At 46.6% G+C, this 19938-nt stretch overlaps 1 protein-coding gene across 5 annotated transcripts in view; it reads right to left on the bottom strand.

The window, feature by feature from the left end:
• The window catches only part of SLC34A1 (solute carrier family 34 member 1), a 21372-nt gene extending 6952 nt beyond the window's left edge, over positions 1-14420 (bottom strand). The window contains exons 1-5 of one of the 5 annotated variants that reach the window (XM_028718512.2): positions 12767-12884; positions 12484-12593; positions 12142-12258; positions 10949-11143; positions 1567-1695 (exon numbers count right to left, since the gene is read on the bottom strand). In XM_028718512.2, coding sequence (XP_028574345.2) covers positions 1567-1695; positions 10949-11143; positions 12142-12247 — 430 coding nt within the window. In that variant the 5' untranslated portion in view covers positions 12248-12258; positions 12484-12593; positions 12767-12884. Of the gene's footprint in view, positions 1-1566; positions 1696-4805; positions 4961-5035; positions 5645-10948; positions 11144-12141; positions 12259-12483; positions 12594-12766; positions 12885-14290 lie in introns of those variants that run through there. The other 4 variants (XM_077924673.1, XM_028718511.2, XM_028718513.2 and 1 more) reach the window with 4 other exon arrangements.
• Positions 14421-19938: the final 5518 nt, after the last annotated feature.

A 19938-nucleotide genomic window follows, 5' to 3' on the forward strand; every position in this document is an offset into this window, starting at 1 on the left:
AGAAGGTCTAAAACCATTTGGGATTCAGGTGTCTCAAAAAAAAAAAAATTACTGTCACTTGGTAAGACAGGCGAATTAATGTCAGAAGCAAAGATCACCAATGTCAAAGCAATGATTCTTCAACATTCGTTGGACTGGTCATGTTGTTTGGTTGCCTGATTATCGTCTTCCAAAGCAGCTACTCTATTCCCAGTTTAGGAATGGAAAGTGTAATGCCAGTGAACAACACAAGAGGTTTAAAGACGCTCTCAAGGCAAATCTAAAAAAATGTAGTATAAACACTGACAACTGGGAAACACTGGCCTGCGAGCACTCCAATTGGAGAATAGCCTCTACCAAAGGTGTCATGGACTTTGAAGAAGCACCTACTCAGGCTGAAAGGGAGAAACAAGCTAAGAGGAAGGCACATTTGGCACACTCTCACTTTGATCAACTCCTGCCTGAAAACCTATTTCCCCACTGTGGAAGGATGTGCAGATTCAGAATTGGCCTCCTCAGTCACCTATGGACACACTGTTAAGACCATATTCATGGAAGACAATCTTACTTGGCTACGAGCGATCGCCAAAGAAGAAGAGAATGCAGTACAAGGATAATGAGATATTGCACTGCCCCCGATAGACGCTGAACTGAGAACACAAAGTGGTATGACAATACATTTCAGGACTGAGAGGTGGGGTTGACTGTTGGGAAAAAAACCTGGGGTGCCCCTGCAGCCCCCGAACTCCGAGCGTTCCTAAAAGGCATTCCCCTTCTTCTCCAGTGCGCTTCAGCGACATACATCAACTGATATATGCACACTAATCTTCTGGCGTAACACAGCAAGAAGAACGAGACATTGTAGAGCTAATCTATGTATTTATTTACACACTACATACCAACAAAAGAATCATTGCATGCTTTCCAGCTCCGAGGGAACAGACAGAACAAAAGCAAAAGCAAAAGTACAGTGTAACAGTACACATAGCAGAAGAAATAAGACTGTCTTCCATTCCCACACTCTTCCCAGACAGGCATGTGAATTACACCAATCACATCTGCAGCATCGGAGGCATGAAATACTAACATTGAGAAGCAGGGCCTACAAAGCAAGACAGAATTTTCCTTGAGCCACTTACAAAATGTAGCAGATGTACCTACCACAATTTAAATGCAGCTTGTAAAGCAGCAAGACAAAGCAAACCAGAAATGCTTCCTATTTGGATGAGTCATTTTCTAGTTGCGCTAGAAAACTAAATAAATGTTCCAAGCAAAATGGCTTGTTTTTGAAAGAGATTCTGTGGATTCTGGACTCCCCATCAGGAAAAGCACATCTGGGTGGAGGGGTCCAGAATTGGCAATCTTTAGCCATGGGAGCAATGAGAAAACAGTTCTCCCTCTCCATGCTGTTGACCTCAGGCTCTTTTGCAATAGCCTGGACTCAGCAGGACCTACTCCAGTTCCAGAGAAAGGCAGGAAGTGGAAGCAATAAGACCAAAGGGAAGGGGATCAAGCAGCTTCATTCCCATGGACCCTATAGAGAAAGGGAGGGAGGAAGGGGAGACAGGCATACATTGTGACCCTCACCTCCTGCCAACTGGAAAGCAGAGCTCAGCAGATCAAGGGAGCACACAAACAGGAACAAAAAGCCAAACATCAGAGGCACCTTGAGAATGGAGATGAGGATGGATTTGGTCCTTGCCCATCTTCCAAGCGCTGCAATGGAACAATAGACATTAGGTTAGAGATTATCTTGGTCAACTGAAGCCTCTCAAGTCCCCTGCACCCACCAATGATTCCCTTCTTTCCCCACACTTAGGGCTTCTCCACACTTCCTCCTGTCCAGCTGCTTTCGCCTGGGGGGGAAACCACTCTTTAGCACTCCATCAGAGCAAAGGGCAATTCAGGTATTCCCCGGATTGCCATTTGTTCTGATATATTGCTAAAGAGTGAGTTTTTTCTTGGAAAGGAGAAGAGCACAGGAAACCTGCTCGGACACATGCTTTCTAGGCACAAGATAAACAGAAGTGTGGGTGAGACTTGAGCTTCCACTGAGGATTGCCAATTGCTCCGATTCACCGGTAAAATGTGAGTTTTCCCAGGGAAAGTGTCGAGGGGGAAAGAAAAGCCAAACACGTGGACATGGAGATTTAAATTCCGGACCTGAGCCTGGAAAACATGGTGCAACAGGAAGTCTGGATGAGCCCTGAATCTCTGCAGGGAGATTTTTTTTTCAGTCCTTGTAACCAGAATACAAAAAAATAACGAGGAAAGGTACAAAGCAAAAGCACAAAATGACCACCAGGTCAGCTTGTGCCCCAAACTGCACTAAGAGGGAGGTGGAGGAGAGGCATCATTTAGTCACACTGGCATTCCAGTTCTAAAAACAAACCCATTTCATTTCAACTCCAGTGTGGGTTGCTTAGTAACAGTAAGGAACCTGCCAATCATCTTTCTATAAATGCTGAGTGCTTCGCAGCAGGGAAATGGACAGAAGTGGGAACTGCAATCCTTCAGGCACCCACGCAGCCAGCATGGGCAACTGAGAACAATGCAAAGGAAGTGCGTCCTAACACAACATGAGCACCTTAACTCTGACCGAAGGGGAGTGTGAGAGAGATGGGGGTCAGCAAAGGTTTGAGCTAGTTTGCACAATCCTATGCCTCAGCTGTTTCTCTCAAGGGAGACTTCTCTGTGGGAAATGTTCTCTCTCAATATTTATCAGCTGGAAACAGATTGTGTGTCGTTGTCACTGTTACACAGCCTTGATGTCTCACATCAAGTCTAACAAGCAGGGAATCATTACTGATTCATGATGAAGTTGTATCTACGGCTTTGCACACAATACCCTTCAGGCATTCTGACCCTGGTTTTGACTTTTACAAATGCTCACATCTTCTGTTTATTTTGGGTTTAACGGTGAATGTTAGGATATTCGTTAGGCCCGAGTTAAGGGTGATGGTGAAAGTCCTTATCAGCTTGATTAAGATAACAGACATAAAGGTAGCTATTGAACTTATTTATTTCCTCAGCTGCATCCTATAATATGCAACCCTATTGTATGCCAGTTTACTCAGAAGTGTCTCACTGACTTCAGTGGGACATGCTCCGAATTGAAATTGCTTTCTTGAAACATGGATGGAGAAATTGTGGCCATCCAGATGTTGTTTGACTACAACTCCCATAATCCCTGTGACTATTAGCCGTGCTGCTTGGGGCTGATGGGAGTTGAGAGTCCAACAGCATTTAGAAGGCCACAGAATCCCATCACTGTCTTAAAAGAAGTAATAGTCAACATTAAAGTATTGACTCATTGCACACACTGTGTTATCTAGCAGGTTGGAACGACCCACAGATTTTATAATTTGAAATGAAAGTTCACACACATAAGCAGTTGGCAGTTTGGTCATACTGGCTGAGGAAAAAAGCTTAAGACTTAACATACAGTACATGGAGGAACAGTATGTGATTGTGAAAATGTCTCCCACTGCTTTGTTTGTATCTAGGGAGTTTCTCAGATATTCTGTGCTATTTTTTGTTCTTGCACAAGCATAGCTCAGTCTCACTTCTCCTGATACTAGAAGACAAAAATCAAGTTGTGTCCACATTTCTAATTATATAGTGATTAAATGCTAAATAGCCAATGAGCTACGAGGCAAACTGCAACAGCAAGATAAATAACATGCTATTATAAGGGAAGCTGAAGTCTTGGGGGAAAGGAGGGAACTGGGTTCGTTCCTAGAAACAGGGTTGGGGAACCTGTGGCTCTTCAAAGGTTGCTCCCATCATCCCTGACTATTGACAATGCCAGCTGGGGCTGGTGGGAATTGAAATCCAACAACATCTTAGAGGACCACAAGTTCTCCATCCCATGCTTTAAACTCGCCATGTAAGTAATGGTAATTTCACCAGCAGCTGTGGATGAAGCTTATGCCAGGTATTCAGCCACTCCCAGCGCAGTATACCAAGGCACAAGATGGCTGAGCTAGATACAAAATGGGAGGATGGGAGGGGGATGACACTCCTCTACTTATGTTCTAAAATATTGATGGCTAAAGCTTGGGAAGGAGCTAGAAGAGACAGCAAATGCAGGGCTGGGTCAGCAAAGCTGGGCGAGAAGCTGCTGCACCAGCAATTCATAGGCAGAGACTGAGACCCCAGCTGCCCCACCTTCTTCCAGCACCTTGATCCACAGCATGTGCTAGTGACTAGTCCTTGTCTCCTCCTCTACCCAAGCCTTGAGGGAAGCGAGGCCTTAGGCTTCCAAATGAGCTCTGGGCCTATCATTATTTCTGCTTCTGCAGTCCTGGAACTGATGGTAGAGGGGCCAGAAATCAAGCATGGGTGAGTCACTGGTCCCTTGGTGTCGCATCTTTCTGGGGGAAGGGGCTTATTTGGGGTGGTAGCCTTAGGCTGTTCCTCGGAGAAAATTAAGTCCCTGTGAACACAGTTGTATCTTTGGGCTATGGTTTATGGTCACCCTAATCCTGCAGAACCTGGTACAGAGCGGCTGGGGCAACCCAGCCAGATGGGTGGGTTACAAATAATAAAATTATTATTATTATTACAGGTTACAATTTTGCCCAAGTAGCATAGTATGCCTAGCCCACCAGAAGTGGTCACTGCCCTCTTGCCCAAGGGTAGGGCTGGGGAACCTGAGGCCCTCCTGATATTGGGAACCTCCCATCAGCCCCAGCCAGCAAGACCCATAGTCAGGGAATAGGTGGAACTGTAGTCCAACTGTCTCTGGATGGCCACAGGTTCCCTGTGTCTGCCCATGGATGTGGCTCTCCCCCTGGCCCAAGGCCTCAGCTCCAGAACAGAACCTGTTTACAGCACCCTCCTCCTGCGCTGCTGGTCCGCACGTTATTTCCCATGTCAGGAGCCACCAGGGAGGGCTCCTTGGCGGTCTCCTCCCCGTCCTCTCCTCACAAAGGCCCCTGGCAGACATGGCAGGAGTGCTGCTTCCATGTCACATGACACCTGGGCCCTCTCTCTGACAGGAAGACGCGGCATGGTCTCCATAGCAACTTGCCACACCTCCCTCCCATTGCACCTTGCTCTGGTATGACTGAGGTGATGACTGCAGTCCGTTCTGCTGATACGTAAATGGGAGGGCCTCCTCTTTGAAGCTTCGTCTGTTAAAGACAAGGGCCTGTGGTCAGGATGAACACACAGAATCCAAGATGCAACCCATTTACTGAAAAAGGATGTAAACAAGACTTCTTTTTTTCTTCCTGTTGCTTGAAACTCAAAGCATAATGGTGGCTACCACACTTGGGCTCTTGAGTGCTGTTGAGGCATTGCTTTTCTGCACTTCACTACAAGGGAAATTAAAAGGGAGGTGCACACAAGCACTTATTACAGCTCAATATTACTCATCAGTGCCGTATCTTATGGCCAAGAGACCTTCTTATAATGTTTAGTCACAGCTAATTCCCGTTCAGCAGAGATTGCCACTACTGTTAATTAAAAGTTTGCTGCTTGTGTAGAGTCAGCCCGTTTTATTGCTAGAGGTGTGGATTAGCAACAAATACTTTGTTTATTGCCCCCTGAATAGTTTCTCTTAATTGCCTCAATATCAGTTTCTGTATCTGGGGACTAGTGAGGGAGGCTTTGATTACTGATTTCTCCATTATTTCTTTAGAGAAATACCACTATTTCACAACAGAAAATTTAAATTCAAAAAGGTATTAATAATTTAAGCCTTTTTCGTGCCCTCCAACTCAGGAATGTAGGGTAGTATTGGGGCAATTAAGATAAGCAAGCCAAAAAAAAAAAGAAGGATATTCATTGCTGAGAGCTTTACCGGGTACACCTGGAATTAATAATTCATGCTGAGCCTTTCAACATTATTATTATTATTATTATTATTATTATTATTATTATTATTTATACCCCGCCCATCTGGCTGGGCCTCCCCAGCCACTCTGGGCGGCTTCCATAAAAACCAAAAATACAGTAAATTATCACACGTTAAAAACTTCCCTGAACAGGGCTGCCTTAAGATGTCTTCTGAATGTCAGGTAGTTGTTTATCGCTTTGACATCTGCTGGAAGGGCGTTCCACAGGGCGGACGCCACTACCGAGAAGGCCCTCTGCCTGGTTCCCTGTAGCTTTGCTTCTCGCAATGAGGGAACCGCCAGAAGGCCCTCGGCGCTGGACCTCAGCATCCGGGCAGAATGATGGGGGTGGAGACGCTCCTTCAGGTATACTGGACCGAGGCCGTTTAGGGCTTTAAAGGTCAGCACCAACACTTTGAATTGTGCTCGGAAACGTACTGGGAGCCAATGTAGGTCTTTCAAGACCGGTGTTATATGGTCTCGGCGGCCGCCCCCAGTCACCAGTCTCGCTGCCGCATTCTGGATTAGTTGTAGTTTCCGAGTCACCTTCAAAGGCAGCCCCACATAGAGTGCATTGCAGTAGTCCAAGCGGGAGAAAACCAGAGCATGCACCACTCTGGCGAGACAGTCCGCAGACAGATAGGGTCTCAGCCTACGTACCAGATGGAGCTGGTAAACAGCTGCCCTGGACACAGATTTGACCTGTGCCTCCATGGACAGCTGTGAGTCCAAAATGACTCCCAGGCTGCGCACCTGGTCCTTCAGGGGCATAGTTCAGGACCAGGGAATCCTCCACATCTGCCTGCCTCCTGTCCCCCAAAAACAGTACTTCTGTCTTGTCAGGATTCAACCTCAATCTGTTAGCCGCCATCCATCCTCCAACCGCCTCCAGACACTCACACAGGACCTTCACCGCCCTCACTGGTTCTGATTTAAAAGAGAGGTAGAGCTGGGTATCATCCGCATACTGATGAACACCCAGCCCAAACCTCCTGATGATCTCTCCCAGCGGCTGCAGGTAAATGTTGAAAAGCATGGGGGAGAGGACAGAACCCTGAGGCACCCCACAAGTGAGAGCCCAGGGGTCTGAACACTCATCCCCCACCACCACTTTCTGAACACGGCCCAGGAGGAAGGAGCGGAACCACTGTATGACAGTGCCTCCAGCTCCCAGCCCCTGAAGACGGTCCAGAAGGATGTTATGGTCGATGGTATCAAACACCGCTGAGAGATCTAGCAGAACTAGGAAACAGCTCTCACCTTTGTCCCTAGCCCGCCGGAGATCATCAACCAGTGCGACCAAGGCAGTTTCAGTCCCATGATGAGGCCTGAATCCCGACTGGAAGGGATCCAAATGGTCCGCTTCTTCCAGGCGTGCCTGGAGTTGTTCGGCAACCGCTCGCTCAATCACCTTGCCCAAGAATGGAAGTTTTGAGACTGGGCGATAGTTGGCCATCGTGGCCGCATCTAAAGATGGTTTTTTAAGAAGCGGTTTAATAACCGCCTCTTTCAGCGGGTCTGGGAAGGCTCCCTCACGGAGGGAAGCATTCACCACCCCACGAAGCCCATCGCCCAGTCCTTCCCGGCTAGCTTTTATAAGCCAGGATGGGCAAGGATCCAGGAGACAGGTGGTTGGTTTCACTCGTCCAAGCAGCCTGTCCACATCCTCGGAGGTAACAGGAAGTGCTCAGTTAAAGTGCTCAGTTAAAGGTATCCCCGAAAAGCTCTAGACAGGCCGATGCTTAATAATAATAATAATAATAATAATAGCAGCAAAAACAAATCAAGTGATAAACACTGGAATGCAATGAGCTGACAATTTCATCATCTGGATACTTCATAAAAACTGAGTTACCGGACAGCAATGCTGGAGAAAGCTAGTGTGGAAGCAACCAAACCAGTAATCTCCTGCAAAACAGCAATAGCGCACGCCAGAGATGGAGAGACCTGCAGATATTATAGGACTCCAGTTCTCATCAGTCAGCATGGCCAGTGGTCAGGGATGATGGGTGTTGTAGTCCAAAGCATGGGAGAGGACACAACTTATCCATCCCTGCTGTACAAGGTGCGTTGTCTTCTTCATTGTTGTCTTCTTCTTCATGTCCAACGTTTATATTCCACCTTTCTTCCATCATGGCACCTGAGGGGATGACCATGGCACCCAAGCTGGCTCCCAGGCAGTCACATCTCTAGGTACTAACCAAACCTAGATCTGCTTAGCATCAGCAAGGTGGTGATGTCAAGTGATGCAGGTGTTGTGCAAAACATCTGCCTGAGACTCTTTGAAAGCCATCGCTGGTAAGAGTAGAGTCCAGTGGAATTCAAGTGGTGGATCAGGACTCACTAGTACAAGATGAGACACAACAGGAGCACTAGCACCATGCAAATTCTTGTTTGGGCTAAAAGTGGGTCCTGGATCTGAAAAGTTGAAGATACCTGGAATACTAGGCTAAACAGAGAAACAGTCTGATCTGGTATAAGGAAGATTCCCATATTCCTATATTCTGACCAGGCAGTGAAGACCATGGGGAAGATCATGGAGAAGCAAAGAAGAATGTGGCTGTGGCTTATCTGGAGGGGTTCCCTTTGTGAATGCACAAGCATCCTGCAGCTCACCCTGAAAGCAAATGTTTTTGTGAACATCTAGTGAAGCTAGGGAGCAGAAGTCACTGCCCTTGCCCCAAGGTCAATTTCTGGTATCTTGAGCAGGGCAAGGGAGCTGCAGCAGTAGCTCACAGGATCAAAGCACATGGAACTCATTCCCCCTCAATCCTGCACACAAGCATTTAAGCAGGGACATTCAGTTTTGCCAGCACCCTTACTTGAACGCACGCAGCAGCCCTCATTCCCTTTTCACAGACTTCTTAAACATTGTGGGTTTAGCAACAATGGACTTTGCAAAGGCAGCTGGGCAATTATCTGTGCTCATAAGATGGGTTCACTTACACTGCATACGTGCAGCAAAAAAGAATGCCTTTGAACATTTGTAGCAAAAGGAATAATTAAAATTCAATCAATGACAAAATAGCAAGGCATTGCCGTAGGGAAGCCATGCTGGTGATTGTCTATAATGTGTGTTCTACATAAGTACTCTCATGCTGGATTTGCATTGTGGAGGAGGACGCAGCATCTAAAGCACTTTTAAGGTTATGGAATGGCAGAGGCATGGGCGGAAAGAGTTGTTGCCAATGATGTTATAGGCAGCATTCAACAGAAACCCATGTTATTTGTGCAACAGTTAAAAACACTTTACATACAGCAGTGCCATTAGCCTACAATAGGGTTGCCATACATACAGGAAAACCAGGACATGTCCTCTTTTTTTGTGGGGGGGGGCAACAAGCCCATCTGGGCAGATGTTTACATTTTAAAGGAAATGTCTGAGTTTGGGAGGGTATTTGGGGGTTGGGGGGGCATGTGCATGCTCGGGAAGGCACTGTGCCCTGGAAGACAAAGTGCCACAGTAGAGCGAGGGCATAGCAGCAAAGATCAGCTCAGAGCTGGGGTCCTGCCTCCGCTTGGGCTGGCAGCAGCTTCGGCTTGGGCTGCTCTGCAATCTGTGGTCACTGCCAGCCTGAGCCAGAGAAAGAGGGGTGTGGGCACAGCAGCAGCCCTGTGCACCTCTCTCCACGATTTGGGCTGGCAGCGGCTCTTTTTTGCTCTTCAATATATGGCAACCCGAGCATACAGAGACTGTAGCTGTGGGGACGGGCGACCCCTACACAGAACAATTCTGCTTGAATCTCAGGATAACGTCATATCACACTGCAACAATACTAGCTTGAAGGAAGAGCTCTGGATCCCGCCCAATAAATCAGAATATATTCATTGAATAACAGAACATTGTTTGACGAGGCCCTTAATTTCTCCCTAGGAAAACAAACCTCTCCCCTCCACCCCACCTTCACTACCACCTTCTGGATTTAGAGAGGTTCCCCATGATGGAATTTGATAGCTACCCTTGAGCTAGTTCAGAAGTTAACATGGTGACCTCTGGATGTTGCTGGACTTCAGTTCCTGTCACCTGTGATGGCTGGGGCTGATGAGAGCTGGAGTCCAACAATATCTGGAGGGTACTATGTTTGCTACCCCTGATCTAGTTGATACCTTCTTGGAAAGATACAGTGGTACCTCGGGTTAAGAACTTAATTCGTTCCGGTGGTCTGTTCTTAACCTGAAACTGTTCTTAACCTGAAGCAGCACTTTAGCTAATGGGGCCTCCCGCTGCCGCCGCGCCACCAGAGCATGATTTCTGTTCTCATCCTGAAGCAAAGTTTTTAACCTGAGTTACTATTTCTGGGTTAGCGGAGTCTGTAACCTGAAGCGTCTGTAACCTGAGGTACCACTGTACATGGAGAAGTTGTGACTTTCGCAATCCTGACTTTGCATCTCAGTGCCCTTTGGCAACTTGGCTAGCTCTTCTCTTTTGTACTATTTCTCAGATGTGCCCTGCTGGAGCATGCCCTCCAGGTAGATAAAAGGGCAGGGATAGCTTTTGGACCGCCTCTGCCTATGTGAACTCACCCAGGTTATGAGATATGCAGATACTCACAGGGCCTTAGTAATGGTGGCATCGCAGTGGCGGAATACACTGCCTGGGGAGGTCTGCCATGCTTCCTCTTAATTTCTACCCCCTTTATGCTGTCTTCTTTGGTTTTAATGTTAACAGGATGTAACATTATACAGAATACATTTTGTATTTGTCTTCTTTATTTTTAATCAGTTTTACTCCTTGTAAACTGCTTTGGAAAAAAGGTTGTTTTTAAAATTGGGCATACATATTTAAAACAAGGGTGGGAACCCCTTGGCCCTCCAGCTGGTGTTGTACTCTGAATCCCAACAGCCTCAACCAAGATGAACCGCCCTGAGACCTCCAGGTCTATGGCAGTATCTAAATTCAATTCAAAATAATAATAATAAGAAAAATGATGGCCAACAATCACGGGTTATGTGAGATGTTTTTGGGTTTTTAAAATTATTTTTGCAAATATAGGGAGTTGTAGTTTGACAACATCTGGAGGGCCCCATGTTCCCTACTTGCAATAATAAATAAACAGACTGAATAATGGAGGGAGCTTCAGTACAGCTGCTTATGTTTAGCAGGGCCCTGTGCATATTTCCCTTACCTGGTTTCTGCCCTTCGTCCAAGCCTGCGTGGGGGCTCTTCCATGGCTTGGAGGAATGAGTGTCCAGTTCATACTTCTCCATGGTTTCAGACAACTTCCCAGGAGAACCTGGGCAAAGGTACTCATGGTTCAGATGACTCACAGTACTGACTGTGGGGAACAGATATGCTCTAGGGTCAGGAATCCTCTGTAGAGCTATGGAGAAAGATGTGGATTACTAACTTGTGTCCCAGGTCAGGATATCCTGTTGTGAGTAAAGCAGTTCACAGAGCATCTCTGGAGACTATCCTTGGAACTAATCAACGAAAAAGGATCCAGCAGAAAGAAATCCTGCTGCACCATCCCATGATAGGCCAGCATCCCCCCCCCAAAAAGGCCATCTTCAGTGCCATATTTAAGAGCCCCAATACTTTCCCAGGAAAATGCAATACCCAAAGTAACAGACTATCCTAGTGCCCTCCAGATTTTGTAGGATTGTAACTCTCATTGGGACGCGGGTGGCGCTGTGGGTTAAACCACAGAGCCTAGGACTTGCCAATCAGAAGGTTGGCGGTTCGAATCCCCGTGATGGTGTGAGCTCCCATCTCTCGGTCCCTGCTCCTGCCCACCTAGCAGTTCGAAAGCACGTCAAAGTGCAAGTAGATAAATAGGTACCGCTTCCAGCGGGAAGGTAAACGGCATTTCCGTGTGCTGCTCTGGTTCGCCAGAAGTGGCTTAGTCATGCTGGCCACATGACCCGGAAGCTGTACGCCGGCTCCCTCAGCAAATAAAGCGAGATGAGCGCCGCAACCCCAGAGTTGGCCACGACTGGACCTAATGGTCAGGGGTCCCTTTACCTTTTAACTCTCATTACCCCTGACCACTGGCCGTGTTGACCGGGGTGGTTGGGAGTTGGAGTCTAACAAATATCTGGAGGACACAAGGTTGTGGAAGTACCATATTTATCCCTTCCCACAGGTGAGCTGCTGTCATCCTTGCACCTGCTGTGGCTTCTGCCTGGAGTCTTTTTGTTTTAGCAATAAGTAGACTAGACACAGCTCTATTTGAGAGCTAACTGTACAGAAAACAAGCAAACACCCAGTACTTCCAGAAGAGAGAGGGAAGACAAGAAGAAGGCAGAGTGAATAAGAGAGTGAATAAGAGGTGTGTTGTATGAACAGTCAGGTGCAGGAGTCGGCACCCGTGCTAAGTACCTTGGGGGCTGGGGCAGTAGGAATACGGTGGTGCCCGCAAGACCCTTCCTCCTCCTGTAGGTCGGCGGCATTGGACTGGACTCTCTCTTCCATAAGGTAACATCATTGCCTGCCAATCTGTACAGACATAGGTCATAAACAAGGGTCTTGCTTGCAAGTAACTGCCAGCTGCTTCACCCACATGCAGCAAGAAGGCATGGCTCTTAATCAAATATGTGTCCCCCCCCCCCCAGGGGCACAGAATACTCTTGAAATCATAGCAAAAGCATAGCATTTGCTTCAGACTAGTTCCATATTACTTTCAAGGCTAAAAAACTTGGACTAACAGAAAAGAGTCCCTACCTGAGGTTTCAGCAGTTTGAGAGAGAAATCACACTATCCAAAAGGTCAGATGGGTTCAGCCTGGTATGGATATAACTAGTGAGGTCCTGCCTGGCATTGGGCTGGTCATCCTATGAGACATTTTGGGTTTCAGTGTATCAGAGGGCCAAGAGCCTGTTTTAGAGTGGCTTGGATTCACCATGCCTGGTGAAGGTGCCCTTCTTGGTTGGCTGGTGGTCCCAGGTTGCCTCAGCCTCAGTCCCTTAGTGCTTCCCTAGACTCTTGTCCCTACTTGTTCCCTTACCTGCTTCAGGTAGGCCACCCAGGGCTCAAGGTCACTCCCTACATCCACGCTTCCCTCGAAGGCAAAGTGGCTGGTGAAACACAAGCTGTCCTTTATACACGGGATAGGAGCAAAGTCTAAAGAGTCTTGTGCTGCCCCTCAGAGCCATCCTGCACTCCCCTCCTCCTCAGAAATTCCTTTAGTTAATTGCTAACTTCTGCATCAGCCTGTGTTGTGGAACAAGACGACTTGTGCTGTGTTTAAGAGACACGGATACAAGCAGACTCTAGGGCTGCCCTAGATGCTAACCTGCTCCTGGCCCCATCATGGACACATGATGACGGCACACCTCCCATGCTGGGATCTCAAAGTGACATTCAGTCACAGCTGCTCAAGGAAAATCACATCACCCCTTTATACAGGAAATGTTCCCAGGGGAGGTAGCACTAGTAGCTTCATATTCAGTTGGGATCTAGAAACCAACACCAGCATTTCAATTATATTTCAAATGAAAAAATGGAGCCTCAGACATATATAATCATAAATAGGAACAGCTGATTTAACATACAGAGTGTCTGGCCTAGCAGCAGAAAACAAGCAGACGTGGAATCTACTAAAACATCATCCAGATCTACAGAAAATCATCCATCCATCCATCCATCCATGCATTTGCAAGCCGCCTTTCCAAAGTTAGAACCATGGTCAAGGTGGCTTGCAACATACAAAAAATTACATAATTATAAGTAGCCATAAACAATAACATATCAAAAATTTCACAACCAAATTGAACTAATTCCACATAAATCGTGAGAAAAATCTAAAATGAAGACACAAAGAATTAATATCAATAACCCCAATAACCCCCCCCCAGCTGGAGTCAGTCAGGGCCCCACTCTCCCAAGGCAAGTGGGGGAAAGCCTGCAAGGCAGGCAGGAAGTCTTCTGCGACTCAGCCAAGAAAGCACTCTGCCATGATGAAAAAAGCTGTAGTTCCCTATCACACAGCTTTGAAGACTCATAAAGGAGATTATTTTGGATCAGAAATAGGAAATTGGATAGTATAGAAGTTCTAATGTCTCATTCTATGGTAAATCAAACAAGCTGTGGATGTGTTCAGCTACTCACTCTGAGAGTTGGCTAAGAAAATACAATTCAAGCATATTTCGCACCATAGCCAATATGGAACTCCCCCCCCCCCCATATTTTTTATCATGGCTGGGATTCCACTTTGGAATGAACCTCATTTGTCTTTAAGTGGTGTGGTAGGGAACTACAGAACTTTTCATCATTGCAGTGCTGTGATCCGAGTTACTGTTGGTTCAAAAGAAAAATGATATAGAAAGGAAAATTCCCTGGATGCCAAGATCCAGGTTTGGGGTAAGTACTCATTGGTGAGAGAACCCCAGCAGAGATTTAAAATCACAAAATATGCATCAAGGTAAAGTTTCTTCCAGAGCTTCCCTCTCCCCTAGCATAGAAAAATACCACACGTGAGGTAAGTTAAAACAAGGGTTAATGTAGAAGCCTTACAAAAGGTTTAACTTACAAACTCTCCAAAGGTCAGATTCATGTGCTTCAGAATAGGTTGCACAGGCAGTAAAACTTAGCGGTTACAAAGTAGTGAAAGTTCCTACATTATTGGTATAGAAACTTAAGAATGGCTTGTGAGAGCCATGCAACTAAGCAAGAACAAGCTTAGCCTCTCTACATGCTGAGCTTCTCAGGTAGACTGAAGGTGAACAATAGGATTGATAACCTTCCTCCCAAGGTGAGGGGAGTGACTTAGCTAAGCCTGGCAGGACAGCTTACTCTATGGTGTTAACCCCTTCATGCATCAATTAGACTTAAGCATGTTGGTTCTATGAGGCTGGTTATCCCACAGTTACCTCACCCACTGAAGTACTCTCTAGCCCAGCCCAGCCCAGAAAAGACAGGAAAAGAACATCATAACCACAAGGAGCTCTGTTTGGATCAGGAACTGGCAATCTTATTACCTATACCCCTACACCATTACAAAGGAATGGCCTGATGGAAGTGTGGTAAAGTTATTAAATTTTGGGACCGCCCCGCCCACCACACACACAAGAAATCCTGAACATAACAGGGCAACAACTCAAGGAAACCCTAGAGCTAGCATTACTAAATTTGTTCATGGGAGAAAATCTGGAATGACAAAATAAGAATTTAATTGGATATTTACTTGTAGTGGCAAGAGCTATTATTATCAGGTTCTGGAAGGATCTAAAGCTTGGCTAGGTGGCGTAACGAGGTCTGGGAAATTGCCCTTATTGAGAAACTTACACAAAAGTTATGCGTGGCCAAAGGGAAGAAATGGAAATACATGTTTGCTGCTGACTAGTTGAGATTTATTGCTTTTACAAATAGAACTGAATATAACAGAACAGTCCAAAAAGTATTTTCAGATCTGTGGGTTGCATAGTAACAACTGTTCTTTCTTTGTAAAGATTTTTTCTTGGACTGGAGTTTCATTTATATATTTTTCCCCACACGAAACTATGTGAGAGTTTTGTTATATTTTTGTATTGTTTTTTGGGGGGGAGGATAAAAAAGAGAGGAATTGTCTACTTGGCATCGTATTTGCTAGCAAATTCTGGCTGAGGCTGCATGCAAACCATACATTTAATTCATCTTTTCTCACCCCCTCCCCAAATAATCCTGGGAGAATTGCAGTTTATCTCTGACTGAGCCATAGTTCCCAGAATTTTCGGGGGGAGGAGGGAATGTGTTTTAAAAGTATGGTGTGTATGCAACATATGATCTGCTGCTCCTAGCAAGATCATAATTGGGCTGAGTCACTTCCTATTTTTATTGGATTACTTATTGGAGCTTTTCTTTTCACATAAAAGCTTCCGGGCCCAACACGTTGCCACCCTACACTCAATGAAGGGATGAAGGGAGTACTTGGTAGGTTTCAATGACAATTCTGACACAGCCTCAATCTCATGGTGTTATTAAGTTTAGCTGAACTGCACATAGACCTCACTCCCAGTATCAGTACCCAGCCAGGGAACAATATGCCCTGTAGCATCAGACTGATCATCCTCAATAATACCAATGATGCAAAAACTAGGTGCTGCACATAAAATGAAAATAAAACACAGACCCTTTTATTGGGGCTTCATAAATGGGCCACAAGGTATACAGGGAACCAGGGCTGGGGAACCTCATGACTGGCCTTGCTATTTGCCCTCTGAACTCTCTGTTAAGTTGTGGGCGAACATATCAGACGACACAGCAATTCTTCAACAGCTCTTGTTTATTCAGAGGCCAGAATAGAACTGAACTGAAGAGCTCAGTCAGCCTGCTTATATAGAGCTCCAGAACAACGTAACTGTTGCAACTTTCTAAAACTATCCAATTACTGAACGTCACTTTCGATCCTTCATTTGCATAACTATCTACAGTATCCCCCTGCTGGCCCAGGGTGAAAACTTCAGTACATAACACTCTCCCCAGGCCACCACCTCTCTTCCGAGGCCACACCCCTCGCTGACCTTCCATTGCACCCTGAGTGTTTTTGTCTGACAGGAATATGTTCTTGGACTCTTGACTGTGCCTCTTGCTTGACTGAATGTGTTCAGAAACTATCCTATTGGACAAAGATAAAAATTGCATTTGTTGCTCTGCCCACTTCTGGATCTGGCCCTTCTATGACTGGCATGTGGCCCCCAGAAGGTTTTGCCCAGAAGGAAATGGAGCCCTCAGGCTGAAAAAAGACCCCCACCCCTGCTATGGACCATCTACTGGGCCAGGAAAAAATGGCGGCTCAGACTGGACAGAAAAGGTGACCGTAGTACAGCCTAGCTAGCACCTGCATCTGACCAACCATTTAAGGCAGGCACCCTGATACCATCAAAATATGTCGTTAACATCCTTGCAGACCTGAAAGGCTTGCTTATAGCATTAAAGCAATGATGTCAATGAAAGCAAATAACGGTATGGTGATGGGGATCGTGTGTGTGTGTGTTTACATATGGAAATGAGAGAGGGAGGGGTGTTCACTAAGGGTCTTGTGTGTTTTGTGTAGCACTGCAACTATAGATGGGTTGAATGTGCATGGACATGGGAACAGCTACGAAATTCCCAAGCCAAAATTCTGTTTACGAAAGAGCCGAAAGTCACAGGACTGTAATAGATGGACTATTATAGTAAAGGCAGAATCATATTTATACTAACCCCTTGCCTATGGGAGTGGAAAGAATAAAGCGGAACATTCCAGACTAATCCTGGCTGGGAACTTACCCAGGTAACCAATGTATCAAGGTGGCAGGTAACACCTGCCTGCAGCCCTTGAAAGCTAAACCAACATAGGGTGGGGAAGGATGTTTATCTTTTAATCTCTGGGCCACGCAAAATTAGTTTGTGCTGATAGGAGTAACACTTGCCTTGTTTGCACAGCACAGGCTTTCCTGAACAACAAGTACAAGGGCTGCAACATCAGTTCCACCTCATTTGGCAAGGAGAAGAGAGACGTCATCTATCCACAAGGCAAAGGCAACAGTAATCCATTTCCTAACCTTCCGGTTTCCTGGCTACCTACATCTGTGAAAGTTTTCAGACATAAGCGAGGCCACCATATAAGATAGGGATGGGGACTGTGTATCCTTGGTCTATAGCTCCCATAATCCCAGACCACTGGCCATGTTGGCTGGGACTGATGGAAGCTGCAGTCTTACAGCATCTGGAGTGCCACATGTTCCCTGTCACTGCTGTAAGGACTTTAGGGTGGAGGTCAAGAACAAGGAGGCTCAGGAGGAGTGCTAATTTTGCAGGTGAGTGCTGACAGGCAGCCCAGTAGGGACCAGGTACACTACTGAGTTTCTGGGAATTCTGTAGTGCAACCAATCCCTGCCCAAAACAGGGCTTGCTGTGGGTGATAATCAGCTAAGCCCCACTGTGAAATGTATCATTAGCCTTCATGCTTTGATTTTAATCTGCCAGCCCTGCTACCTTTGCCTGTGTGGTTTGAAATCAAACCAGGAATATAAGTGGCCCCACCTACCTGCCAAAGTGGCCTCTGGATCCACCCTCCTGTCCAGATTTTGTCCCTCACCTACTTTTAAAGGAGGGACGCTGCCATTGTCACATGAATGGAGCAGCAGTCAGCCAACAAGCTTGAACTAAGTAGGGTGCAATGGAGGAGGCGCTCCTGCACTTTCAATAGTTGTGTAGAAGAGGGAGTTTTGGCAGGTGTAGCCTACAGAAGTTGCTGTCCTTGCTATTGAAATCCCCCCTGCTACACAGTTGTTGAAGCACAGGAGCCCTCTGCTCTTCTGCATTTGGCCACCCTAATGCTATGTGATACCCTGGTGGGTCTGAACTGGCAACGACTAAGCAGGAAAGAGATCCTGACGTGGTGATGGACAACTCAACGAAAGCATCAACTTCACGAGGCAATGGTGGTCGTGGCAGGAGGGGGAGGAGAGAGAGACTGGTTCAGTGCTGGGTCTTGTTTATCTCGTACTGGGTCAAAAAGCATCATATCCCACCCCCAGGATGCAAATGGATATCACAGAGCTAGGAAAGGACAGAAAGGGACAGCTAAATGATGGAGTTGGAGCGCTGTCCCTCTCCCATAATCTAATTAGATATGTTGATTGGCAGTCGATGTTGTCATTGTTTCTTCATCACTTATCTTATGCCCTCCTTCCTTTCCTTCTTTAATAGATTCAGAAAAGGCAAAAGAAGGTGCTTCTTCACACAATGCGTAATTAATTCATGAAATTCACTGGGATCCCATAAGTTTCCATCCTCATTCATTTCTATATGAAGCCACTGGGAGTGATCATAAGGGGACTGGAGGCGCATTCAGGGACGCGGACTTATAAAAAATATTGGGGGGGCCCGGGAAAGCTCATGAATAATAAATAAGCTCATGAATATGCAAATAAAGTGGCGCCGCCTCCTCGTGAGCGAATAGGGGAGAGCGTGCTGCGCCTATTAATCAGCTCCAAAGGAAATTGGGTGGAGCTTTTGCTCGGGAGGGAGGGCAGGAGGCATGCAGCCCGCCCCTCCCTGTGCATTTTGGGCTGGGGGAGGGGCGGCGATGGCGCTCTGCTGGAGGGGCGCCAGAGATTATTGGGGGGGCGGAGCCCCCCCAAACGAATTTTTGAGGGGGCTCGGGCCCCCTCAAGCCCCATGGAGTCGGCGCCTATGGGCGCATTGGCATCAATGTGCAGGTGACGCCAACTCTGCTGCTCCTTGTCACCTGAAGCAGGTGAGGCTGTGCAAGTGCTGGACCAGTTTTCTATACAGAGTAATGAGCTGAATCCTGATAAGATGGTGCTTTGTGGGTTGGTGGTTCCTGTGTCTAGGAACTGAGTAGATGGCCTGTTCTAGATGGGACTGCAGTCCCCTTGAAGGAGCAGGTTTGTAGCTGGGAGTGCTCCTTGATCCAGCATTGTCAACTGTGGTCTAAGTGGCATCAGCAGCATGGAATACCTATTTCCAGCTACAGGCAGCTACATCAATTCCCGGACCAGGTAGCTTAGCCACAGTAATTCATGCTTTGGTAACTTCCTGGTTAGATTGCTATAGTGTATTCTACATAGGACTACCCTTGAAGATATGGCAATTTCCGCTGGCTTAAGTGGCTTTAAAGGGTCCTGGACAAACCAATGGAGAATAGGTTTTAACCATGAGGGCTAAATGGAACTTCCCTGTCCAGAGGCAGTGTATCTCTTGAATACCACATACTGGAAACAAAAGAAGAAAGGAGAGTAGTTAGCTCCACACCCTGCTTGTGGATTTCCTGGTAGCAATTGACTGGCCGCTGCAAGAAACAGGATACTGAACTAGACAGGCTGTTGGTCTGATCCAGCAGAGTTCTTTTTGTGGTATCCAGCCTCTTTCTTGTCCACCCTCTTATTTACTCGCTGTATTTACCAAGGCTTGGTAAATTCTTAGATCCCAGGACTTCTATCTGACTAAACTAGATTAATGGTTAGACCAGAGAAGCTGTAGAGCAGCTACAGATGCCCTCCAAATGCCCTCCAGATGACACTGGACTTCAGCTCCCATCCTCCTTGACGAGGAACCACGTTGGCTGGGGCTGAGGTGAGATGGTGTCTGATCACATCTGGAGGCACCACATTGGCTACCCCTGACGTAGAGTACGAGTCTCTGCTGTTGTGTAGATGTTTTGCCCAATGAATGGAGAACCAGCATATTACT

Source organism: Podarcis muralis, chromosome 2 (assembly GCF_964188315.1).
Source record: "Podarcis muralis chromosome 2, rPodMur119.hap1.1, whole genome shotgun sequence".
In the NCBI taxonomy this organism is placed as follows: Eukaryota; Metazoa; Chordata; class Lepidosauria; order Squamata; family Lacertidae; genus Podarcis; species Podarcis muralis.